The sequence below is a fragment of the Poecilia reticulata genome, chromosome 22 (assembly GCF_904066995.2).
Source record: "Poecilia reticulata chromosome 22, P_reticulata-male-v2, whole genome shotgun sequence".
NCBI classification, from domain to species: domain Eukaryota; kingdom Metazoa; phylum Chordata; class Actinopteri; order Cyprinodontiformes; family Poeciliidae; genus Poecilia; species Poecilia reticulata.
Window position 1 is genome coordinate 21,842,369 of NC_088851.1, and position 18,901 is coordinate 21,861,269.

An 18,901-nucleotide genomic window follows, 5' to 3' on the forward strand; every position below is an offset into this window, starting at 1 on the left:
AACTTTGGCCACCGATAGTTTTGACGTTATAGCGATTAGTGAGAGCGGCCGTTAGCCTAGTCCAACAACGAAGCACTTGAGGTTTTCCCAAGTTTTAATATAATCTATTTGAAATTATTAAACCAACCTGCAGTAGATTAATGATCCACAGTCTGATATTCCACTATGTGATATTCCACCAAAATCACTTACCTCCATCATAATAGAGCAAGGGTATCCAAAGTATGGTCCGGGAAGCATTTGTGGCCCTTTCATTGATTGATTTGTGGCCACCAACTGCAGTTCAACAATGATACAATTTTGTCTATTAAACTTTTTATTTTTAATGAGGGTAAAATTAAAATACAAGTAACTTTTCAGAAGATATAGGAAAGTGTTTTAAGTAAATAATTCCTTAATATTGATGAAGAAATACTAGCTCCATTGGCAGATTAATTCACTCACCACCTGGCAGGTAAGTGAAATAATTTGCCAATAGTACTTTTACAGCAATATAATTTTTTTGAAATCCCAACTGCATGTTTTATTTTTGTATTTTCAGTGAAAAAAGGAAGAAAACCTCCTGCAAAAAAACCTCCGAAATTTTGTAGAAAAAAATACAAATTTTCCGAGTTTAAAAAGTTTAATATTTTATCTCAGAAGCCATCAACTAAAATTATTTTCTGGGCTTTTTTCATGTAATTTGAACATCCCACCAGTCAAGGCAGATGTCTACTCATTCGCAACCTAATGAGGTTTTCCTCCCCAGTTTTGCTACATACTTTGAGGCAATCAGTGAAAATATTTTAATGTCAAACACAAAAGGTTCATACTCATCCTAAATGTGCTAAAAGACACATTCTGAAAAGTTTTTCAACATGCTTAATTATATCCGTGATACAAGGGAGGGAAAAGTTAAACACAGTAAGTCATATTTAATTATCTGTGCTTTTGGTTTCACCCGGTGGTTAGACGGCTGAGTTCAGTGGACAGAGTGTACCAGAGGTGTATAATCAGCAAACAGTTTATTAAATTCACATCTTAAACCAACATTGCAGTGTCAGAAGCACAATGTTCTCATGTAGGAGAAATAAAGAGGTTTGTATCTTTCGTGTTTTTCCTCCAAATTGATGTTGAATCTGATTTTTAAAACACTGGAAAAACAGAAAAGTATTTTTGGTCTGGTATACAGTGCAAATATCTTTGTACACTTGAAATACAACAAAACTATCTTGCAAGTAACTCTTCAGCAAGATGTAGGAGTTTGTTTTAAGTAAATAATTCCTTAATATTGATTAAAAATAAGTAAAAGTCTCACTTAAAACATGGGAAAATGTCACATTATAGGTGAAAATCTCAGTGAAACAAGTACTTTTTAGTCAATATTAAGGAATTATTGACTTACAAGCTCCTATCTTCCTGAAAAGTTACTTGTAAGTAAGTTTTGTCTTATTTCAACTGTACTAAGATATTTGAACTAAAAACTAGAACAAAACACGGTAAGAATTTATGTTTTTGCAGTAAGTACAGCAGAAAGCCTCATTTAATCACATTTAATGCAAGTTAAGCTTGCAGACGGTGTGAAGATATGTTCAGTGATGCCTCAGTTTGAACTATTTGTAGTTTCCTCTGAACCAATAAACACAAACAAAGCCTCCTCTGAAAGCAACTTAACTCCATCATTTGAGTTTAAGCTGCTTATTTTATATCAGATATGTTTTCAAAGCAAAAATAAGAGGCTGTATCCATGTTTGATCCTCATCAGAATCTACAAAGAATCAACTGTTTTTACAATCGACTGTAAAAAAACAATGACTCAGTGAGGCGAAGCTGTTTAGTTGGTTTCTCCAATTATGAACAGAACCAGAAAAACCAGGATTGATGTGAGGCAGAACTGCATTCAGAACCAGAGAAGAGTTTCTCTAGAACCAATTCAAACAAATGGAAGTTTACACACCATCCACCGCCATGACACTTTTCAACAAAAACAAAAAATCTTACAAAGTAATTTCATCTAGTTTCTTGTGAAAATATCTTCATACACTTGATTTAAGAAAACTAACTCACAAATAACTTTTCAGGAAGAGATAGAAGCTTATTTTCAATCAATAATTTCTTAATATTGATTAAAAAAAAATACTAGTTCTACTGACATTATTTCACTCATAAGAGATAATCTACCAATTGAACTTTTTCACCAATATTAAATAATTATTTACTTAAAACAATCTCCCATATCTTGCTAAACAGTTATTTGGAAGTTAGATTTGTCTTGTTTCAAGTGTACAAAGATATTTTCACTAAAAACTAGACCCAAAATACCTGGTAAGATTTTGTGTTTTTGCAGTAAAGCTCATGAACACAAACAATGTTCTGTGAATCTATTGGGTTGAGGGTGATAGGGGCATCATGGTGAAACGTAAACTGGACCAAATATTTTCTGCAATACGGCGGAATGATTACTGGAAGTCAGAAACGGAAGGTGAAGGCAAATATTTTAAAATCAAACCAGGTAATCAGTTTAGTCATTAAATAGGAAACAGAAAAAGGTTAGGCTGTTTGGAGGAAATTATCATCTTTGGCTGTTAATGCACAGAGCTTCTATTATTATAATTAAAGCAGGAAATAACAGCTCCATTTGATTGTCCAGGAGGAAACCCAAACGTTCGCAGATGAGGGTTTATTTCCACCTTAACTAACTTCAAACGTCCACTAGTGATGCTCCACAAAATATCTGACTACGACCTGCCGTCAGCATGAAACCAGTCTGCACCGGAGGACCAAGCAGCTCCACTCGGATCATCACTTCTGGATGTAGATGATGATGATGCACAGAGTTCCCACCAATCCCAAAGCCTGGAAACCCAGGAACCAGAGCAGAACCCAGAAGACCAGCACCACCACTGGCTCCACTGTCCGGTCCCCGAAGTAGACCTGGTTGAAGCCCACGCCCCGCAGGCACTTGTTGATCATCCCAAACAGAGTCCCCATCCTCTCGCAGTCGTCCAACTGAGGAGCTGGGACCGCCGGCTCTTGGGATCGCTGCAGTCCCGCTTCGCTTGGAGTGCGTGTTCGGGTCCGGCTGGGATCCATCTGCAGGGATAAAGTTTCATTTTGGTTTAATTTGTCCAGCTCCAATCACAACAATCATCAATTAATGGATAGATGCAGATTTAGCAGGGCCGGCCAAAACCTTTTTGGGACCTTAAGAATATTTTCATTCGGGGCCCCTCTTACCAGCATTATGACGGGTCCATTAAGAAAATAAAATAATAAAATTACGAGAATAAACTGACATTATTATAAGAATTCATTTGAAATATTTCATAATATTATGACTTTATTCTCAAAATATTATGACTATTTTTGTATTATTTTGATTTTATTCTCATAATGACTATTTTTGTAATACTATGACTTTGTTTTAAATATTGACTTTTTTCCCATTATTTTGACTTTATTCTTGTACAACTTCAGTCTCATACAAGTTCATTCTCTTCATATCATGACTTTATTCTTGTAATTTTACAATTTATTCTTGTAATTTTAATTTTTTATTTGTATGGCTCTAATATTATGGCTACTGTACCAGTATGTGTGTAACATACCGGCTATCATTAGCGTAATTTCTAATTAGAATACATTATATCAGTATTATTATGGATCTTGGGGGGGGGGGGGGGGGGTAGGGGGGGTTCTGGTGGTAGAGGCCCTAAGCAGCCCCTTAACTCTCATATGCCTTGGTCTGGCTCTGCAGTTCAGACCCACAGAGTGACCGGAACTGATTTGAGGTTCTGATCAGATGCGTGGTTTCAGACCAGGAAGTGCTGCTGTTCCACTCAGAGAAGCTCCTGCTGTGGTGAATGCTGAATCATTAACTGGGTTTAATTGGACACTAAATGGATCGTATCCATCAGAAGTGTTGACAGCTCTTCCTGCTGGGACACAGCTTCCCGTTTTCCCAGCCTTCCTCCCAGTCACACAAATCTACCTGCTCTTCGGACCCCACCCTCCATGATTCCGATAACACCACCTGTCCCAACTTGCACCACACTGGTCACTTCTGTGGACATCCCCTGATATTTACAATAAAACTACTGAACCAAAGTGAACAATACACAAACCGAACTGAGCTCAGAACCCCGCTGGTTACATATGTTCATCAGTTTTACTCTAACTAAACCGAACCGCTGAGTTGACACTAAAACGGTTCAATCATCAGATTTTTCAACGGAGTTCGGACCAATTCTGATCGCCGTTTTTAACGGAACAAACTTCAACCTAAAATTCTTTCAGCTGTTTTAATGTTCTTTTCTGAGCCGACCCAACAACACTATTTAAGTGTTCCGAAGAGTTCCCTCCGAACCCAGAACCAGTTTAAAACAGCAGGTTTTGTACTGTGACAGATTTACCCGGACTGAGTACAGATCCCCGCGGAAGGTCTGCGCCGCGTTCCGCCTCCTCTGGTCCTCCACAGAGAGCCCGTCTCCATGGTCCGGTGAGGCCGACATGTCCGGGTAACAACTTCCAGAACCCGAAGGGAACTAACCAGGGAAAGCAGCAGTTGGAGTCTGCCCAGAGAGGGAGAAGGAGAGGTGTCCGATTACAGACAGAGAGGTGCGGCGCGCCCCCTGTCGGCGAGGGAGAGTCACTGCTTCTGCTGATATTTCAATGACACATCAGCGTTTCTTCAGCAAATATCAGGCATCAACTTGAAGGGCAACTTAATACATATTTACTGCATTTTTTTATGTTTTTGAGGGCTTTCTAATGTTTTAACTTTACATAGTCAATCACTTAATTTTGGATTCACTGAATATGAACATGATTAACAAACTTGACAGACATTTTTGCCGTTAGTTCAATTAAACAGAATTTGTTGAGAGCTGCAAAAACTACATGAAGCAAATTAGCTTTTTTTGTACAGCCTGTATTGTAGGAAATCTATAGTTGTTTTTAAGTTTTACAATACTTTTTATCCGTGGATTTTATTTTTAGATATCCACATTGCCTGTTTTGTGTTTATATAGATGGTTGATTGATGCTGAGTGGAGAGAAGAGACAGACAATGTTTTTTTCATTCGAAACTTTTGCTTATGTCAACATGTGACATGTTCATTTTAATCTGAATAAAATGAATAAAATAACATCTATGACCTGTATGTAAATTGAATAAAAATGTATTTTATAGAAAAGTTACATTTTTACTACAAACTTTTTATAAAAAGGCAGTATTCTGCAACCAAAAGACACAAATCTAATATTATGAAATTAGCATCATTCTTTGCTTTCATGCAAACATGTAGGATAAACTAGCATTTATTTTTTATCACCTTTACATTTTAAAGTGCTTCTCAATTCTTTAGCTCAAATTGGAGGTGTAAAATGTTAAATGTGACTCCAGGCGCAGGTTGCAGACCTCTATGTGTGAAAATATCTTCACAACACTTGCCTGATCTTAGTGCACAATATACATACTTGTCATAAACCATCAGATACCGGGAAATATGATTCAAATGCTGCTTTGCATGTTCCACAGAAACTGAAACAGTTTCTGCAGCAAAGCATTGCATGTTTTCAAGCCTACATTTAGTTCAGTTTAGAAGCAATCAGTGCTGCAGCATCTGATCCAAACAAAGGGGACTGGCATCTTCTCTGAGGATTAATGGGTCACAGCAGTTCCTTCTACCTGTATTACTGAGCTCTCTGTGTTCACATGCAAAGGTCTATCAAGCTAAAGGAAGAAATGCAGACAAAAGAAAGTAGAGAAAGTAGTAGGTACAGATAGGTAGAGGGTAGAAATGATGTGAGGGGGAAGCTAAAAGTGCAAACAGAAAAATATTGCAGAGTTGCAGAAAGGACAAGATGCAAATAGGATGAAGAGGTGCAGAGGAAGAGTTGCACAAATGACAAAGTTCAGATATAAACAATAGAAAACAGAGAAGTAGATGCAGACATGAGGAGGTGAAAATAGCAGAGGAACCCAAAACAATGGTAAGAAAAATTTTTTTTTTGTATATATATATATATATGAAGCTTCATACATAAACGATAAAAACAAGAAGAAAACAACATCAGGATTGTTTTTATTGTGATCACTCCTGCTGAATTAATCCAGGGAGGATGAAGGGTTTAATTCTGCATGGGGCCCCTGCAGGCCCTCATGGTGTGATCTGCCACTTGGCGCTGAGGTGAGGGATTACAATCCCGACCGTAAGAACTATAATCCCAGCTAATCTGGGATTCCCTTTCATTCTGCAGCAAAGATGAAGACTGGGGAAGCCTGGGGAAGCAGAGCAGAGCAGAGGATCTGTTTGATGCGAGATGTTCCTGCTGGTTCTTCTTCACATCCTGCAGTCGGCTGTGATGACCCGCTCCTGCCCAGCTCTCTGTGTCTGCAGCAGCGGACTGACCGAGCCCAGGTTGGGTTTTTTAATAATCTCTATGGTTCTGTGTGCAGCTGACTGGTTCTGCTTTCTCCGTGTGATATTACCGTATATTCAATAAATACTGAGACATTTGCTGTGAGCAGAAGCTTTCAGAAAAATTTAAAGTTTCAGATTTTTGTTATGATCTTTTCCATCTGTGTTTCTGTGATTATCTTATAAGTTTCAAGTGTTGTGTTTGTTTCCTTCTAACAGATTTCAGAGCTGCATGCACTGCAAAAAACACAAAATCTTACCAAGTATTTCTGCCTCATTTATAGTGCAAATATCTTAGCAAACTTGAAATAAGACAAAACTAAATTACAAGTAACTTTTCAGCAAGACATTGGAGCTTAATTTTATAAAATAATTCCTTAATAATAAAAAAGTACTAGTTCCACTGGCATAAAAATTCACTTATTAGAGGAAAATGTCTTGTTGAAAGTGAAATAATAATCCTGTGGACCAAGTACTTTTTCATCAATACTGAGGGATAATAATATAATACAATGTGGTAATATTTTGTGTTTTTGCAGTGTGTGCTTATTCTGGTGGAAGTCTGGAAGTTGAAACTGACCTTTTGCAAGATATAGAGCAGGGATCCCCAAACTTTTTCCTGTGAGGGCCACATGACTTTTGCCTTCTCTGGTCGGGGGCCGGAGTCAGTTTGTAACAGAAAAAGTGTGACGATTGTAGGAGTGCCTAAATGTAAAAATGTATTGTTTTCCAGAAAGCACAATCAAATAACCCTCTCTGGGTTCTTCACAGAACAAAAGTCAGGAAATAAATAATAACACTATTAATGAAATAAATAATAACCAAACAATCCTCTCTGGGTTCTTCACAGAAAAAAATCCAGGAAGGATCATAGTCCGTATTTTCCCAACTATGAGCCGCACCGGACTATAAACCACAACCCCAAAGTCTTTTTTTTTTTTTTAAACCAGTAAACATACACATATAAGCCGCAGATCTCTGCCGCTTCAGGTTTTCCACAGCGATGCAGCAGCAGCAGAGGGGGCGGACACCCAACATTTTAGTCATAACAGGTCAATTGAATATCTCATATATTACGTTGAAAAATAAAAGTTGCCAAGTTTAGATTTAACTTAACTGATTACGGTAGTTTCTGAACGGTAACTGTAACAGTAAAAGTGCTGATCCTTCGTGTTGCTACTAGCATGTGCCAAATGAAAATGGGCACTTTCTTCTTCTTTAGATTTCAACAGCAGCTTGCATCCATTATTGTTGCACTACTGACATCTACTGGATCCTAATATCTATTCCTCAAATTCTCATAATGATCCCAGTATCATTTAAAAAACTGTTAAATAGCATTTCCCCTCAATGCTATTTAACTGATCAACAACATTCTCAAATTTCAATTCCCTATTAAAAACCTAATTCCGTTTTAATGGGCGCTTTCTTCTTTTATTTCTAATTTTGACTTCCAATGATTCACTTTGTAATGGTCTCGCTATGGTGTCTTGTACCAAAACTAACCATCACACGAGTCAGGATTAATTAGTTCTTCCTTTATTTCCACGTAGAATGGAGTGAAACTGTCAAATAACTCAGGATGAGCTCAGAGCAGCTTACAGAAGTGTTTTACATTCAGTTACACACAATAGAAGTACAACTGACACAACAGCTACCTCAGAATGCTATGAGCTGCAATGCTACATAACGACCTAAGAAATCTTAGCAGCCTGCTAGTTAGCATTTCCAAAACTAATTCAATAAATAAGTTACTTTTTTTTTAAATCATATGTTAACATAAAGGCTCGTTTTGAAGCATAAGCTGCTACTTACAGGCATTGCTTCGGAAAAACTAGACCTGGAAAGCGGCGATCATAACAGACACGTGTGTTCATCTGCTCTACCGCTAGCAAACAACCGTACTGATTAAATAACATAAAAGTAAAGCAGTTCCCTAAAAGTCCAACAGATGGCAGCAATGCACTATGCAAAACAAAACACCCACAGTTTACAGGACACACTTCCTGCTAAAGAGCCCCCTGGTGGTTGAAGAAAAATCTACATATAAACCGGAAAATACAATATATGAAAAAAAAAAATCTGAATGGATAAACATGTAAAAACCAGGGTCCAGCACCCTGGTATTGTTCAGGGGGCCGGACCAAATGTGGAGGCAGGCCGGATTCGGCCCGCGGCCCGTAGTTTGGGGACCCCTCATATAGAGGCTTGATTTAAGTCAATAATTCCTTAATATTGTTGAATAGCACTAGTTCCATTGGCAGATGATTTCACTTATAACAAAACATTTTTCCAGTGTTATAAGTTAATTTATCTGCCAATCGAACTAGTACTTTTTCATCAATATTAAGGAATTATTGACTTAAATGAAAACTATGTCCTGCTGAAAGTTACTTATGAGTTAGTTTTCTCTGATTTCAAATGTGTTAAGATATTTGCAGTAGAAACTAGGACAAAATATTTAGTAAAATTATGTGTTTTTGCACTGTACAGTAACTCCAAACATCATTGTTGCACTGTGCATTCCCCTAATGAGTGATGACTTTATAGCTTTATTGTTCGTTTCTCTAAAAGCTATATAATAATAAAGCTAAACCTTAACTTAATGAGTGTGTTTGGCAGGTCGGTCCAGTGCAGCGACTCCGGGATGTCAGCACTTCCCGTGAACCTTCCAGCCGACTCGGTCAAACTTCGCCTGGAGAAGACCTCGATCTCCAGGGTTCCCCGAGCAGCTTTCTACAACCTGTCGGAGCTGCGCTTCTTATGGCTGACCTACAACTCCATAACATCGGTCCACCCGAGCAGCTTCGTCAACCTGAAGGCGCTGCGGGAGCTGCGCCTGGACGGGAACCTGCTGACCGCCTTCCCCTGGGAGGGGCTCCGAGACATGCCCCGCCTGCAGACGCTGGGGCTCCACAACAACCGCCTGTCCAGCCTTCCAGCTCATGCTGCCCTCTTCCTCCCCAACATCACCTACCTGGATCTGTCCAGCAACAGGTGGGTGCAGCATGCGAGGCTATTGTCCGTTTTTATCCTTCAATTTGAGCTTCTAACAAGAGCAAAAGAGCTTAAAAAAAGTTTATGTTTGTTGGTGTCTGGAAAAGTACCCTTTTCAAAAACTTACACGAGCAGGCAATGCCCTCAGTAGTCCTAGGAAAGTTCAATCCGTTACCTAGCAACCCCAGTGGAGCCCAGCCTGTCACCTAGCAACCCAAGTTGCTTTAAAACATTTGGTCACCTGGCTTTATATGTTGTCTTTCTTTTACTTGTTTTGTCTTTGTGTTCTATATGTCTGTGAAAGGTGCTGTAGAAATAAAAATTTACTCACTCTTTTTTTACGGGTTTTTGTACTTCCATTTGGGTCTCTACGGCTTCTAGAAACAGAAAGTGCTTAAAGAAAACATCCATCTGTTTTTAGTAATAAATTTTGTTGTTTGTTGTCTAGAAAATGAGTCGTTTCAAAAATCTGAATGTAGCAAATCAGCAGGCAGTACTCCGTTTCCTAGCAACCCCAGCAAAGTCCAGCCCGTTACCTAGCAACCCCAGCATAACTACAGCTTATTTGGATTTAAAGTGACAGAGGCCCTAAAACAGCTCATTCTGAAAGGAATGACAGAAAGACTAAAGTCTCGTGTAATAATGAATTTGTGGGGGAAAAAAACTGTGATGAACATGTTGAACATGTTTTATATATACATGGATGTATTCTAACCTGTTCATAACCGATCATCTTTTTGAGGTATGTCTCACCTGTTCATTGATGCTCTCCTTTCCTCAGGTTGACTATATTGCCTGCTGAGCTCTTGGACCTCTGGTTTCCTCTTCCAGAACTACAGGAAGCACCAGTTCAAAGAAAGATCTTAGGCAAGTATAGAAAGACACTGCAGTCCTGAAAAATCTGTTCATAACTGCAGTCCTGAAGAATCTGTTCATAACTGCAGTCCTGAAGAATCTGTTCATAACTCATCACACCAGACAAAGATGCACCACATCAGGTGTCCAGTAGCCTTGTTCTACGTTTTGCTTCACTACAGAGGGACTGGACACTCGGCGAATAAGAAACGATTCCTTGTTGGAGGCGTGGACTCTGCTGAAGTTTAAGCTTTTACCCAATTGCTAGAGCTTGAAACATATGTAATATGCCAGTTTGATGCTAAGAAGTTTACCAGAAATGAACTTCACCGTAAACAACAATTGCCTGCTGGCTGCATTTCTGTTACAAATGTGTGAAAACTTTATTGCTATTCCACTAATGTCAAAAAATCATTATTTCTCAATCGCAGTATTTCCATTAAATAAGGAACGCAATTAAAATCACACGTGAATAAGTTTGTAAAGAAAAAAACATGCTGCTCCATCATCCTCCTGCCACTTCCTGTTATTTTCTTCGTCTTTTCCGCCGATAGTAACAGTTGTTGATCACACGACTCATGTGATGTGAAAGAAGTGTTGCTATTGCAGTCGTAAGAAATACTGTAATTTCAAAACAGCCGGAAAAACCACTTCATCCTAGCACAAAATTTTTATCTGAAAAATGTGAGTTTTTCAAGACTGGCATGTCTTCATTAACCAAATTTTGTTTCATAATTCCAATTTGTACAATTTCAAGATCCGTGAAAATGCAGCTAATTCAAAGAGAGATGTGGTGAGCCGAACAAACTGGCTGCTATATTTGGAAGAGTGGCCAAGATGGACTGAATAGTTTAGTTCACCTACTGAAGAGAATTCAAGTCGATAGGAGAAATCCCAGCGGGAGCAGTGAAGGGAGATGAGAATCAAGTGGATTGCGTGACACGGCAACAGATGTCACATTCATCTTTTTGTGCACTCCTTTGAGAAATCTGGGTCAAACTTTGCTTCTCACTCAGGTCTGCACGACAACCCCTGGCTGTGTGACTGCCAGATTTCCATGCTGACATCATTGTCCATGTCCCTGGGAAGCCCGGTGGTTCTGATGGATCAGCTGCTGATGTGCAGCAGGTCTGTGGGTCAGTCCGGGTTGATGCTGACACAAGCCGAGCTCTCTCGCTGTATGCGGCCCTCCGTCCAGCCGGCAGCCACCAGGGTCAGCTCTCCACTGGGCAGCAACGTCATCCTCAGATGTGATGCTAGCGGTTACCCGACACCAACGCTGACCTGGATTAAAACCTCGGCTTACCCTGGTAAGCAAAGCAGGGCTACATTTGACACTGAATCGATGCCACAAACATCTGAGTGACTGAATATAAAGATCTGATTTTCCCAAACAGGTTGTTGTAAACAGGACCTCCTGCAGAACACTGAACAACTTCCCAAGATTTTAGAGAGCTGTAAGTCGTCTCTTGATTGAAGCGTAAATATTTTTTCCTCTTGAATCTGCATTGCACCAGTCTTTAGCTTACACTCAACTTTTTACCAATATCAGTACAAAAACACAAAACCTAATTTCTGGTGTGAATATCTTTGTACACTTGAAATAAGACAAAACTATGAACAAAAAAAACACAACAAATTATTTCACTTATATCGAGATATTTTTTCCCTGTTATCAGTAAAATAATCTGAAAGTAGAAAAACTAAACTAAGCTCTGATTATAATTCATTATATGGGAAAAATGTCTTGCTCCATGGGCAGATTACAGAGCTTATAACTAGAAATGCACCAATTTGATATTAATATATGATTTGCTCCCAATATTTCCCAGACATTGTTTTTTGTCAGTTTCTTTCTTATATATTTCACATTGGCTCCTAATTGCACCAGCTGAACAAATTCAAGTTGTGTTTTTATATGTTTGGCCAAACTTGTGACACTATTGGTGTATTTAAGTGTGGATCAGATTTTTAAATTGAGTACATTTATGTTTAAAAAAAGAAACATTTTCAGTCATTATAGAACTGCTTTTCTGTGTCGTATCTGTATCGGCCGATACTAAACTTCAGATATCTGTATCAGTATCAAAAGTGAAAAAGTGAAGCAGTGCATTCCTATTACTATTTTTAATCAACATTAATAAAGTATTGACTTAAACCAAGTTCTTATCTCTTGCTGAAAAGTTACTTGTAAGCTAGTTTTGTCAAGTGTATTAAGATACTTGCTTTAGAAACTAAACCAAAGACACTTTGTAACATCTTGTGCTTTTGCAGTGTGCATCTCAAACTCTCCGCCGTGTGTTTCAGTTATGCAGGAATCTCCTCGTGTCGGTGTGCGCTGGTCCATAATCAGCCTCAATGGCCTGTCATACAAGGATGCTGGGGAATATCGCTGCCAGGCACGAAACATGGCTGGAATATCTGAAGCTCCAATCAAACTCAAGGTTATGGGCATCACAAGACTGTCTCGTGTCCCAAAGAAAAAAACACAAAAAATGTTGTCCAAATCCTCAACAAAAGGAAGAAAGCCGCTTCGAACTCCTTCCACCAGCAGCGTCAAAGGAAAGGAGAGTCAGAAAACTACAAATGCTCCGTCATCTCTACAGAACGACAGTTTAAAACCTTATAAGCAAAGACCCTCTAACAACTCTACAAATGTCCTCTGAGAAGAAACACCTGAATGCAAACATACTATGAATTCAAGAAGTTCCAGTCAACATCGAGATAAAATAAAACGTTTTCCTTAAACAAAACAGTAGTTTCAGCTTTCAGAGCTCTTTACAAAGTTCTGCACAGCTGTGGATGCCACTTATTTATAAAAAATAAAATCAAATGTGTGATACAGAAACTGAAATGTGTCATGTTTCACTTGTCTTAGAGATTAAAACAGAGATCAGAGAGTAAAGTAAGAAAGTTCCAGTCTTTATAAATACATTTTTTTATTAAGCTCCATGTTCCTGAAGTGATTCTGATTACAAATTCACATTCTAACAGGATGGTTTAAAATCATGATTATAAATAAGGCCATGGAAGGAATATTCTCACAATTTCCTGAGTGCAGAATCAAAAACTGTTGTTTTTGTTCCACTGGAGGTAAATTTTCATCAGACGGACCGGCTAAGCTTCAGTGGACTGGGTTCTGGTTCTGGTTCTAGGGCACATTGCTCTCCAGCCACGCTTGGATCTCGGGCTCATTCTTCTGGATCCACTCGATGTTGTTCCTCACCGTCTCCAGCGCCTGCTCCCTGGGCATTTGTCCGGCTCCAGCATCCGGAGTCAGTTTGAAGAAATTCTCCATCTGAAGGTCCAGAGAGAAAAATACAACAAACAAAGGAGAGCAAAAAGAAACAAAACGTCAGGAGGGATGAATTCAGAACCAGTTTAGGCTTAAAGTGATTTCTCCAACATCATAAATGTATTAAAATGTGATTAGAAGCAGAAAAACAGGATGAACTTTGACCTGCCACAGCTGCAGCTTGGTGTTGTAGGAGGTTGTGATCCGATTGGGCAGCCGGCCGAGGTTCCTGTCGTTGATGGTGTATCTGTCGGGACGGAGGAATCATCAGCATCGCCAACAGGAGATTGTTTACGATTTTCTAACACGACTTTGATTAAATAAATGACCTGACGAGCTTAACATTAAATCATTAAGGTTCAAAAATACAAATAAAAAACACAAAAAAGAAGTTGGAAAAACTGAAAAAAAGTCTTGCCACAAAATATAATGCATAAAAAAGTAAATATTAAAATTAATGAATAAATATACTACAGCAACAGACCGAGTACTACCTTAAAAATAAATTTGTGGTGGCTCTTTAAGAAAAAATGTGCAGCAAAGAAAAACTAATCAAGGTGTTTTTGTGCTCAAATACCTTTTAAATTAGTTTTAATAATCAAAATAAAAATGTTCTGCAAGATTTAGAAAAAGAAATATTTATTTTAACCCCGGAACTAAATGCTAAACAAACTAGTACATTTTTATCAATATTAAGGATTTATTGACATGTAACAAGCTCCTACATCTTATGTAAGTTAGTTTTGTCTTATTTCAAGTGTACAAAGATATTTGCAGTAGAAACTAGACCGAAAATACTTGGTAAGATTTTGTATTTTTGAAGTGAGCAAGATGAAACATATTATATAAAAAGCTGAATATTTGCAAACTTATGATTTGTTTCCAGCATAATTTTTGTTTAAATATCCTAAATATCCCTCACACAGTATTGGAATCACCTTTAAGTGACATTACAGTGTGAAGCTTCATCAGAAGTAACTTCTTGTGCTTTTTAGTGGCAAGAGTTACTGAATTTGTGAAATTTGTAACAAAATTTTTTGGAAAATAACCCCAGAAACTAGAAAACCTGACATACATTTTCAATAAAAAGTTAAAATAATGTTGTTTTTAAAAAATATTTACATATATTTTATGTGACTGTGACTTGAAACAATTAATACAAATGATATTTTGCTGCAGGTATTCTGTTGGACAATATTATGTTGGGCCCTTTAAGATATCCTTAGTTACCCTTGGTTTCTACGACGGATCTCTGTCCAAACCATTCGGAAAAATGAAGACATTAGTAAGAAGCGCAGCTGTAGCACGCCTTTCCTAGCATTGTCTTCACTTCCTGCTATAACTGCATCGATGCAACAGATTTAACAGGTGAAGCCAGAAGTTTTTATACGCAGGTCTGTTTTTCTGATGTTAAATTTGACCAAATTTCTCTTGTTTTAGGTCAGTTAGAATAACCAAAGTAATTTCTATTTACTGGTAACGAGAGAAAGAATGTCAGATATTTATATGTTCAAATACTGAAGAAACTGAGAAGACATTAATAAATTAATGCGACAGATAATTTCTCTCAATATTGAGAGAAAGAATTGGCATTTAGCAAATACAGGAGAAATTTGTTCTGATTTAACTTCAGGCAGTTAGTAATAAACATGAATGTGTTTTTTTTTATTTACTGTATGTAAACAGCCGTTTCAGGTGTGAATATTTATAAAACAGACAGCAGATGAACAGAGGCTCCTTTAAATTGGATCTGGACTTTGACAAAAACAACAACTATAATTCTAGCTGACATCCCTAATCCTTCCCTGAAGGAAATATTTCACAGCTTACAGGAAGCTCCCTACTTTATCTCTCTCCTGATGAAAGAGTTTTAACAGTCTGATAAGTTATCACAGCTTATTACACTACAACCAAAGCTGGACGTCAGGTGACTGCAGTTTTTAAAAATATTTGTATTTTTCCTGGAAGCCTCAAAGTAAACTAGTCTAAGTTTAGAGACTTTGGTTCTTTGGAGGCTGAAAAGTGTTAATTACATGAAAATGGGTAAGAATCTGAGCTTGTTGTTGCCCGGTTCCACTGACCTGCTGACCAGGTAGTCCCAGTTCAACGTGGTCCAGTCCCAGGCCATAGTCTGACCCAGCGGGTTGTACGACACATACCGCACCACGGTGAACAGATCCTGACTCCTCACCACGGTTTCATCTTTGGTGGCCTCCAGGAGCCTGTTGGACAGAGAAAAGTTTCATCTTCATTATTCTTCACAAGGTTTTTACTTCATTTTGGACCAAAGATTTTCATATTTCACATATTTTTATACATCTATTTGGGTCTCTACTGCTTCTAAAAACAACCCAAGAGCTTAAAAAGAAAGCAGCTCCATTTTTGGCTGGAAAATGAGCTGTTTCAAAAACCTCCAGAAAGTAACAAATCACCAGGCACTGCCTGTTACCTAGCAACCCCAACAAAACCCAGCCCGTTGCCTAGCAACCCGAGCAGAACTCCAGCTCCCTTAAAGAGGTTAGGATACGTCTCTATGGGCGATACAAAACATCTTCATGACATTTTTCGTACAAAATCATTTTTAGATAATGAGATTTCAGTCTGGTCAGTTCAGTCTATTTTGAGCTCCTTTCAGAATGAGATGTTTTAAGGCGTCTTGTCACTTCAAATTTAAGCTGCTGCTGGCCACGCCCCCAAGCTCAACTTTTACACTCACATGTGAAAATGGCTGCAAACAGATGTGCAATTATACAACCGCACATCTTTGAAAAGCAGAAGTAGAGCTTCCCACACAATCAGCAAGAATGCAACAAGTGGTCGACAACAGAACGCCCGTCTTTTCCAGCAGCCACTGCGCACACACTTGACCAAATATGCTAGAGCTCAGCCCCTGCGGTTGCTAGGTGAGAGGCAGTGCCTGATGATTTGTTACCACAAGCCCCGCCTTACTTACTCAACAGTAAGTAAGGAGGATCTTTGAGCCTCTTCAACATTAAGCCTTGTTTTTTACGAGTTGCTGTTTGTCCTGTTGCTTATTGAGGAGATCAAACCTTTACGCCATCTTGAAAGTGAAGGATATGTTTTTATTTACTTGTTCAGAAGGTCTGTGTCCTCCACCGACGCCAGTCCATACAGAAGCTTGTCCTTCTCCTGAGCCAGAGTCGAGTCTTTGTACCTCTGGAACATCTGGTTCCAGTGATCCGCATTCCCCGACATCTTCATGCCGTAGCGGTACACCAGCAGCCTCAGGTTCACCGGGACGCTGCTGCAGGTCCACAGGAGTGAAAATACCACTTTTAAACAACAGATGTGTCAGAAATGAAGTTTAAGATTTTAATTAATGGTCCTGTTGTTCTGCAGGTTGGACTGGATTAATAAAGCTAACCTGATAGTTTTGTCGATCCACTGTTTAAAAATATCTGATGCTTCTTTCAGTGCATCTGCGTCTCCCATCTGACATGCGATGCTGAGGACAGTTTCCCTCAGCAACCTGCCGCATGAAACAGACAGTATGTTATTAATACCATTAAGTAAAAACAACAACCACTTTGTGTCACTTTTGTACCTCTCTGTTTGTGTGCCCTCATCTGCCCACCCGAGTCGCGTCGCAATTGGTTTAACCAGTTCACCAAACAGTTTCTGGAAAAATTAATAATGTAAATTTATCTTAAATACAACGAGGAGGCAAATAAAATAAATGAATTACAAAACCAAACTTAAAAAGATAATTTGCCTTTTCACAGTATTTATAATTTTGACTGCTTGGCAAAAAGTTTGACAGCACTGACAGGATAAAAAAAACAATTAGGCAACAGAAATATTACAATATTTTAATGATGAAAGAATATCATAATTATTGCATTTAGATTTATTTTTGCAATATTGTGTTTGTATTTGTTTGGCATGTTTATGGTTTATTGTTTACTTAATTTTTACAACAATTTCTTGGAATTTACAAATTTTTCCAAATAATTCAAAAAATTTTCTACTTACAGCAATTCTTAGAAAAAAATTGCCTTATCACACTAATGAAAATAATATTCATAGTTTTCCTTTTTATTTATTTGCTTATTTTCTTCTTTATGTATTTGATATTAATTATTTAATATTGTTTTTTATTTATTCATTTGAAGAGAGGATACATTTACAATTTTTTTTCCTGCCTGTTTACTGAAAGCTACGACTGACATGGAATGAACTTTGACCCAATAAGAGATTTGTGGTTTGTAACAGAAAAATAGTGCATAATAATTTTTATGTAACAAGAAAATAAAAAAGCTTTGTTGAGACCTACAGTCTCTTTTTCCAGAGGAATCTGGCAAAATAGCCGAACTGTTTCCAAGTGTCGACATTTGCATTCATCGTTTTAGTTCTAAAATCATCAAAGCACAAAATAGTAAAAACAGGAAGTTAGAAATTTAGTTTGAATCCAGATAGATATCTGGATGTTGTGAATTTCTTTTCTGCTCACCTGAAACTTTTCGTAGAGAACTTTGTTGTTGGACAGCATGTCCCGAACGTAGGCGATGGATGAAGCCACACGACTCCAAACGATGTACTCCGACTCTTCACTCAGGTACTTTGTGAGATTGAAGGCATTACCGTAATCGACAACATCAGCCCTAAAAAAGAAACAAAAATTCCAGTATTTATCTTTATTTTGATCTGTGATGTTGACAGGGTTTTCTTCTGTCTTCATTTCCTACCTCGCCAGAGCAAAAACGTCATCAATGAAGCTCGTTCGGTCGGCTGCATCAAGGGTCTGGTCAAGAAATCAGAGCAGTTGAGCTCAGAGGGCGAGTAAAACTGAAAACATAAAGATCCGATCTGTGGACAGAAATACCGTGTGGTTGTCCTGGAGCTGCTGACTGATTACAGTCCACATGCTGTCTTCATGGTTGACTCTGTAGAACCCAATATGGTCATTATTTATCTTCAGCAGTCCGTCTGCTGAGGGCGAATAGTCAATGATGGCAAGTTCTGAAAAAGAGAACAATCACTGTGATTCATTTATGAGCATAAAGCCGTCTAAAACAGATATTTATCCCATTTACATATTCTTTCAGTCTCGTTTTGTCTTAAATTAAGTTACTCCAGACCTGAATTCTGTAAAACATTTTAAGGTGGTTTAACTTGAAAATGAAAGTTCACTTTTTGCACTGAAAATGCAATTTAAGTCGACAAGAAAATTATATTGATTTTAACTCAGAAAATAAAGTTCATGAAGTTGATTTAACAACAAGAGACAAGTTGTCTAAGCATTGTTTTTTAAGTTCATTGAGCTTGAATGGATTCTTGTCACTTTAAATCCAAATAAGCTCTGAAAAGGCTCATCTTCCAGACACAGAAAGAC

The 18,901-nt window shown here is 38.1% G+C and overlaps 3 protein-coding genes across 4 annotated transcripts in view; 1 reads left to right on the plus strand and 2 right to left on the minus strand.

The window, feature by feature from the left end:
- enpep (glutamyl aminopeptidase) overlaps positions 1-18,901 on the minus strand; it is a 42,568-nt gene that overhangs the window by 13,176 nt on the left and 10,491 nt on the right. The window contains exons 12-20 of one of the 2 annotated variants that reach the window (XM_008400097.3): positions 18,392-18,528; positions 18,255-18,310; positions 18,020-18,170; positions 17,114-17,187; positions 16,934-17,038; positions 16,640-16,813; positions 15,630-15,770; positions 13,714-13,795; positions 13,174-13,551 (exon numbers count right to left, since the gene is read on the minus strand). In XM_008400097.3, the coding sequence (XP_008398319.2) occupies positions 13,405-13,551; positions 13,714-13,795; positions 15,630-15,770; positions 16,640-16,813; positions 16,934-17,038; positions 17,114-17,187; positions 18,020-18,170; positions 18,255-18,310; positions 18,392-18,528 (1,067 nt within the window). In that variant the 3' untranslated portion in view covers positions 13,174-13,404. Of the gene's footprint in view, positions 1-13,173; positions 13,552-13,713; positions 13,796-15,629; positions 15,771-16,639; positions 16,814-16,933; positions 17,039-17,113; positions 17,188-18,019; positions 18,171-18,254; positions 18,311-18,391; positions 18,529-18,901 lie in introns of those variants that run through there. The other variant, XM_081603102.1, reaches the window with a different exon arrangement.
- fam241a (family with sequence similarity 241 member A) lies at positions 988-4,601 on the minus strand. Its single transcript, XM_008400095.3, has 2 exons — positions 4,392-4,601; positions 988-3,072 (listed from the first exon to the last, which is right to left on the minus strand). The coding sequence occupies exons 1-2, from the start codon at positions 4,488-4,490 to the stop codon at positions 2,782-2,784; spliced, it is 390 nt and encodes a 129-aa protein (XP_008398317.2). The 5' UTR covers positions 4,491-4,601; the 3' UTR covers positions 988-2,781.
- lrit3b (leucine-rich repeat, immunoglobulin-like and transmembrane domains 3b) lies at positions 6,097-13,116 on the plus strand. Its single transcript, XM_081603439.1, has 6 exons — positions 6,097-6,401; positions 9,024-9,398; positions 10,180-10,269; positions 11,205-11,563; positions 11,651-11,710; positions 12,561-13,116. The coding sequence occupies exons 1-6, from the start codon at positions 6,304-6,306 to the stop codon at positions 12,917-12,919; spliced, it is 1,341 nt and encodes a 446-aa protein (XP_081459565.1). The 5' UTR covers positions 6,097-6,303; the 3' UTR covers positions 12,920-13,116.

Coding starts and splice junctions, on each gene's coding strand:
- fam241a (XM_008400095.3), bottom strand. CDS start 4,490: ATGTCGGCCTCACCGGACCATGGAGACGGGCTCTCTGTGGAGGACCAG. Junction 3,073..4,391: donor GGGATCTGTACTCAGTCCGG/GTAAATCTGTCA, acceptor TTATCCCTGCAG/ATGGATCCCAGCCGGACCCG.
- lrit3b (XM_081603439.1), top strand. CDS start 6,304: ATGTTCCTGCTGGTTCTTCTTCACATCCTGCAGTCGGCTGTGATGACC. Junction 10,270..11,204: donor CAAAGAAAGATCTTAGGCAA/GTATAGAAAGAC, acceptor ACACGGCAACAG/ATGTCACATTCATCTTTTTG. Junction 11,711..12,560: donor TCCCAAGATTTTAGAGAGCT/GTAAGTCGTCTC, acceptor CGTGTGTTTCAG/TTATGCAGGAATCTCCTCGT.